The sequence below is a fragment of the Anneissia japonica genome, unplaced genomic scaffold (genome assembly GCF_011630105.1).
Source record: "Anneissia japonica isolate Jap-2015-1 unplaced genomic scaffold, ASM1163010v1 scaffold199_len4679917_cov187, whole genome shotgun sequence".
Classification (NCBI taxonomy): Eukaryota; Metazoa; Echinodermata; class Crinoidea; order Comatulida; family Comatulidae; genus Anneissia; species Anneissia japonica.
Genome location: NW_022686322.1, coordinates 4417562 through 4424790, shown reverse-complemented (window position 1 = coordinate 4424790; position 7229 = coordinate 4417562). Strand labels below are relative to the sequence as shown.

General features: G+C 34.2%; 1 protein-coding gene across 1 annotated transcript in view; it reads left to right on the top strand.

Annotated features, from left to right (window-relative positions):
* LOC117114763 overlaps positions 1-7229 on the top strand; it is an 88437-nt gene that overhangs the window by 37669 nt on the left and 43539 nt on the right. The window contains exons 31-33 of the mRNA XM_033258457.1: positions 74-407; positions 2982-3158; positions 4319-4612. Coding sequence (XP_033114348.1) covers positions 74-407; positions 2982-3158; positions 4319-4612 — 805 coding nt within the window. The remainder of the gene's footprint in view (positions 1-73; positions 408-2981; positions 3159-4318; positions 4613-7229) is intronic.

The following is a 7229-nucleotide window of genomic DNA, read 5'->3' as shown; positions in this document are numbered from 1 at the left end:
TTTTGGCAATTATGTATCTAGATCTTGATTACTTTTAAGTTGATGATAACAAATTGAAACTTTCACAGCTTCTCCAACAACAGAGTCGCCAACACCACCACCAACAACAGAGTCACCAACACCACCTCCAACAACAGAGTCACCAACACCACAATGTTATGAAATGGCAAACGCTTACGATTATCGAGGCTCAGTACATACTACAACCAGCGGTTTCACATGTCAAGACTGGTCGTCACAGACACCGCATTCGCATTCATTCACTCCAGAAAGTTATCCAAATGACGGTTTGCTCAACAACAACAACTGCCGTAACCCTGATCAGGATACCACTGCATGGTGTTATACAACAGACCCAAACAGAAGGTGGGAATTTTGCGATGTAGGCAGTCCAAGTGAAAGCTGCGGTAGGTTTTTTTTTTCCCCTTTCAGAATGACATTGACAAGATAACATGCTCCAACTCAAAAAAATATTTTTCTGTGAACCTGTTTGTCTAGTCATCTTTATAGAGATAACTGCTTTAAGGTGATTTCATTTTGCCCTATTTAAGTCCATTACCATAATATTCATTGTTTTTACGAACTATACATTTTATAATGTATATTTTAGCATAAATATAAAAGATATTATTAAAATTAATTTATCTAAAATAAGACAAGCTTTTGTTTCTATGCATTGGCTGATTAAATTTCCGGAAATAAATTGAATATATAATTAATGACAGAGAGCATATTGGGCTGAAAGACTAACACACAGGATAAATAGAAGCATTTGCTGAACATGATGATGACGACGATAATTATAATGATGGTATTAAAACATAAAAAAATTCATAATTTATTGGGATTATGATACTGGGTGTGTAATAGACATAGAAATCTTTTTATTCATCCATAATTGAAGTTACATTGTTCTTTTTCACTCTGAAATAAGAAAGAAAAGTACATATCAATCAGGGGAAAAATTAAGAAACTATCTAGGCACGATTTTGACAAATTTTTAGTGTTTGAGATGACTAAAAAAGAATGGAAATTTGTGAATACAGTGTCAGAAACCCAAAACATGAAAAAACACGAAATTTGCAGCTTCTGTATGTGCTCTGTGGGTAAAAATGCACTCGCGGAGCGGAAAATTTGAAAAATGTTGGAATGCTTGAAATTGTCTGAAACGTGATCTAATTTACTCAAAAATGATTTTAAGCATTTTAAAATTTTGAAGTGAAAACGCAAAATTGCGCGTAGATGACGTCACGCATAACTGGTCACATTGAAAAGCTTATTGTGACTATTCCAGGCCAAGCCAAATGTCCCTTGAAGCTGCCATGTAAGTAACTCGCGGCAATTGTTAGATATTGTGCGAACAAGAAATGGGGAGAAATGAAGAATTAAAAAAAAAAGATCTGACAATAAGGTGATCCATTCTGTAAAGCGGATTACCAAAAAAAAAAAGGCTTTTTTAAACTTTTTTTGTTTTTCCGTCCCCTATTTTTTCAGTGGGTTCGGGGCAGGTAAGGTGGGCAAACAAACTCTTTTTTTAGCCTAATGGCCAAATTCCCACGGTGTACTACGTTTCCGGAAAACGGTGCTGTCGTGGCCACTGGGGATATAGTGTAAACCTAGCATAATACCCATATTGCATTTAATTATTTCATTTGTATGTTATGCTAGGTCCTACGGGAGAACAATATGCTGTACTGAATAGCTACCCCCTCCTCTAAGATTAAAGAACAATAAAGGGAAGATCATACCACTAGCTCTTGACCTAGGTTTTGGCAATTATGTATCCAGATCTTGATTACTTTTAAGTTGATGATAACAAATTGAAACTTTCACAGCTCTTTCGACAACTGAGTCTAGTCATCCTTATAGAGATAAGTTCTTTGAGGTGATTTCATTTTGCTCTATTTAAGTCCATTACCATAATATTCATTGTTTTTACGAACTATAAATTTTATAATGTATATTTTGGGATAAATATAAAAGATATTATTAAAGTTAATTTAATTCAAATAAGACAAGCTTTTGTTTCTATGCATTGACTTATTAAATGTCTGGAAATAAATTGAATATATAATCATTGACAGAGAGCATATTAAGTTGTAAGACTTAGAGCACAGGATAAATAGAAGCATTTACTGAACATGATTATGACGACGATAATTATAATGATGGTATTATAACATAATTTATTGGGATTATGATACTGGGTATGTAATATTTATCCATAATTGAAATTACATTGTTTTTTTCCACTCTGAAATAAGAAATCAAATTACATGATCAATCGGGGGGAAAATAAAGAAACTATCTAACATGTCTATTCCTCTCGTAATACATGAGTTAAGAAATCTTTTTGTGCTTGCAACCAGTACTCTCAGTCTACCACTGCTTTGTGTAAAGCAACCGGCAATTAGCCAAACGGATGACTTTCTTCAAGATTTACGTCATCGAACTTATTAACTAGTTGCTCTAGGTAGACTGAGTGCACCGTCAGCAGTTCTGAACCGATTATCCTCTCAAACCTATTGACAAACCTTTGTAGTCTATTCCCATCACTTTGCAATATATTTCCACCCCAACATGCCAGACAATAACTAATTTACCCAAGAATATCTACATTACTGTGATACAAATCCTAAAACATTAATTTGATTTGTATTTTTTTCTTCCTTTGTTTTGGCCTTCCATCTTACTTCACTTCAATTCTTGATGCTTTTTTTTCCTTCCGGTGAACCTCAATCAAAGTAAGTACTGGTATATCCTTCTCAACTACAGTATTCTTTCATTAGTGCTTTTTAATTGACTTGCACTTATTTATTCATCAAACATTTTTTAGTACTTAAATTTATTGTTAAATAGTTTTCTGGGTTGACAGCAAAATGGGAAGGGCTTTGAATGGTGACACACACATAGTTACTACAGTTCTTCATGACAAATGAAAAAATCATTGAAGCAATTTCTTTAAAAATATTGTTTTTTAGAAATTACTTCAACGGTGACTCCAACAACAACCGTGACTCCAACTGGAACACTACACCCTGGCACAACAACTGGAACACCACATTCCCCTACCACAACACCTGGAACACCACATCCTCCTACCACAACACCTGGAACACCAACGGAAACAACAGAAGAAGTTACTACAGTTTCTACAAGTGAGTTCACTGCTAAAATTAATTTGTCTGTGTGACAAATAGTTTTGAGAAAAAAGAAATGGTTCTAACTTTAAAAATGTATTGGCCCATAAAAAATACAAACAAAAATAGCCTAAAAAACATATTGTATCAAAGTATCAAAGAATCAGTATAAGAGACAGATGTACCCCACTGTAAGCAAGCTTTAATTGCGGGATCCTGAACATAAGAATGTATCCAATAAATAAATCTTAATTCAAAGAGATGACAAATCAAAATATAAAGTATAATTAAATATAAAATAGGGCTACAATAATATAAAAAGTATAGCAGATAAGTACCAGAAATTTATGTGGTGGAAGAAACTAGATACGAATGTAATTCGTATTTAAAAGTATTAATATTTTAAATTGTTTTTAAGTGATCAGGTAATTCCTTCCAAACTTTAGCACCTTGAAATGAGATATCACTTTGGCCAGTTAAAGTATTTAAACGCTCATAAACATAGTTACTCCTATTTCTAGTATTGTAATTGTGGATTGAACTAAAATTCTGAAAGTTTGAACTAAAGATTGGAGGCAATATTGGGCTGAAATAAGAAAGAAAATTACATGATCAATCGAGCAAAAAATAAAGAAACTATCTAGGCATGATTTTGGCAAATTTTCAGTGTTTGTCGACAAAAACGTGCACAACTATTCATATCTTTGGTATGCCATACACCATTGCTATTGGAACTAAGATGACTGAAAAAGAATAGAAATTTGTGAATACAGTGTCAGTGTTATTCTAGGTCCTACGGGAGAACAATATGCTGTACTGAATAGCTACCCCCTTCTCATAGATTAAAGAAAAGTAAAGTCATTTTCGAAGTAATTAAAGTCAAAAGTTTTTCAGTTATCTTAGTTCCAATAGCAATGGCGTACGGCGTATCAAAGATATGAATCCTTTTTAGGGACCACAGTGGAAGTAAGTTGATTTTTGTACTTTTCTGTGTTTTTATTCTTGAATGTTATTACTTATAATTATTTCAGAATGAATGAATAAAAAAAAAAAAATAAATAAATAAAAAATATGAAAAGGGAAGATCATACCACTAGCTCTTGACCTAGGTTTTGGCAATTATGTATCTAGATCTTGATTACTTTTAAGTTGATGATAACAAATTGAAACTTTCACAGCTCCTTCAACAACTGAGTCACCAACACCACCACCAACTGAATGTTATGAAATGTCAAATGCTTACGATTATCGAGGCTCAGTACATACCACAACAAGCGGTTTCACATGTCAAGACTGGTCGTCACAGACACCACATTCGCATTCATTCACTCCAGAAAGTTATCCAAATGATGGTTTGCTCAACAACAACAACTGCCGTAACCCCGATCAGGATGACACCGCATGGTGTTATACAACGGACCCAAACAGAAGGTGGGAATTTTGCGATGTAGGCAGTCCAAGTGAAAGCTGCGGTAGGTTTTTTTTCCCCCTTTCGGAATGACATTGACAAGATAACATGTTCTAACTCAAAAAAATATTTTTCTGTGATCCTGTTTGACTAGTCATCTTTATAGAGATAACTGCTTTAAGGTGATTTCATTTTGCCCTATTTAAGTCCATTACCATAATATTCATTGTTTTTACGAACTATAAATTTTATAATGTATATTTTGGGATAAATATAAAAGATATTAAAGTTAATTTAATTCAAATAAGACAAGCTTTTGTTTCTATACATTGGCTTATTAAATGTCCGGAAATAAATTGAATATATAATCATTGACAGAGAGCATATTAAGTTGAAAGACTTAGAGCACAGGATAAATAGAAGCATTTGCTGAACATGATGATGACAACGATAATTATAATGATGGTATTATAACATAATTTTTTTATGATTATGATACTGGGTATGTAATATTTATCCATAATTGAAATTACATTGTTCTTTTCCACTCTGAAATAAGAAATCAAATTACATGATCAATCGGAGGAAAATAAAGAAACTATCTAACATGTCTATTGTTAAAGAGGCAAATTCCTCTCGTAATACATGAGTTAAGAAATCTTTTTGTGCTTGCAACCAGTACCTTTAGTTTACCACTGCGTTGTGTAAAGCAACCGGCAATGAGCCGAATGTAACGGATGACTTTCTTCAAGATTTACGTCATCGAACTTATTAACTAGTTGCTCTAGGTAGACTGAGTGCACCGTCAGCAGTTCTGAACCGATAATCCTCTCAAACCTGTTGACAAACTTTTGTAGTCTATCCCCATCACTTTGCAATATATTTCCACCCCAGCATGCCAGACAATATCTAATTTACCCAAGAATAACTACATAAATGTGATACAAATTTTAAACATTAATTTGATTTGTATTTTTTTCTTCCTTTGTTTTGGCCTTCCATCTTACTTCACTTCAATTCTTGATGCTTTTTTTTCCTTCCGGTGAATTTAAATCAAAGTAAGTACTGGTATATCCTTCTCAACTACTGTATACTTCTTTCATTAGTGCTTTTTAATTGACTTGCACTTATTTATTCATCAAACATTTTTTAGTACTTAAATTTATTGTTAAATAGTTTTCTTGGTTGACAACAAAATGGGAAGGGCTTTGAATGGTAACACACACATAGTTACTACAGTTCTTCATGACAAATGAAAAAAATCATTGAAGCAATTTCGATAAAAATATTGTTTTTTAGAAATTTCTTCAACGGTGACTCCAACAACAACCGTGACTCCAACTGGAACCCTACACCCTGGCACAACAACTGGAACACCACATCCCCCTACCACAACACCTGGAACACCACATCCCCCTACCACAACACCTGGAACAACACATCCCCCTACCACAACACCTGGAACACCACATCCCCCTACCACAACATCTGGAACACCACATCCCACCCTGCCACAACACCTGGAACACCACATCCCCCTACCACAACACCTGGAACACCACATCCCCCTACCACAACACCTGGAACACCAATGGAAACAACAGAAGAAGTTACTACAGTTTCTACAAGTGAGTTCACTGCTAAAATTAATTTGTCTGTGTGACAAATAGTTTTAGGAAAAAAGAAATAGTTCTAACCTTAAAAATGTATTGTCCCATAAAAAATACAAACAAAAAATACAGAAAGACTTAGAGCACAGGATAAATAGAAGCATTTGCTGAACATGATGATGACGACGATAATTATAACGATGGTATTAAAACATAAAAATACATATAATTTATTGGAATTATGATACTGGGTATGTAATAGACATAGACATCTCTTTAATAATAAAGACATCTCTCTGAAATGAGAAAAAAAATTACATGATCAATCAGGGGGAAAAATAAAGAAACTATCTAGGCGTGATTTTGGCAAATTTTCAGTGTTTGTCGACAAAAACGCGCACAAGGATTCATATCTTTGATATGCCGTACGTCATTGCTATTGGAACTAAGATGACTGAAAAAGAATAGAAAATTATGAATACAGTGTCAGAAACCCAAAACATGTAAAAACACTAAATGTTCAGCTTCTGTACGTGCTCCGCGTGTAAAAATGCGCGCCCGATGCGGAAAATTTTAAAAGTGTTAAAATGGCCTGAAACATGCTCTATTTTAGTCAAAAAGTGATTTTGAGCATTTTAAAATGTTGACGTCCGCACGTAAAATTCAAGTACATGACATTCAACTTTGACCTGAAATTTATGCTCACTAAATATGGTTTCGAATTAGCAATTGGTTGGATAATATGAACGATAATGTAAAAACGCAAATTTGCGCGTAGATGATGTCACGCATGACTGGTCACATTGAAAAACTTATTGTGACTATTCCAGTCCAAGCCAAATGCTCCTTGAAGCTGCCATGTGCATAGCTCACGGCAATTTTTAGATATCGTGTGAACAAGCAGTGGGGAGAAATGTAGAATTAAAAAAAAGGATCTCTGACAATAACAAGAGGTGATCCGTTCTGTGACTGTTCTCTTATACACATCTAGATGTGTATAAGAGACAGCCACATCCCCCTACCACAACACCTGGAACAACACATCCCCCTACCACAACACCTGGAACACCA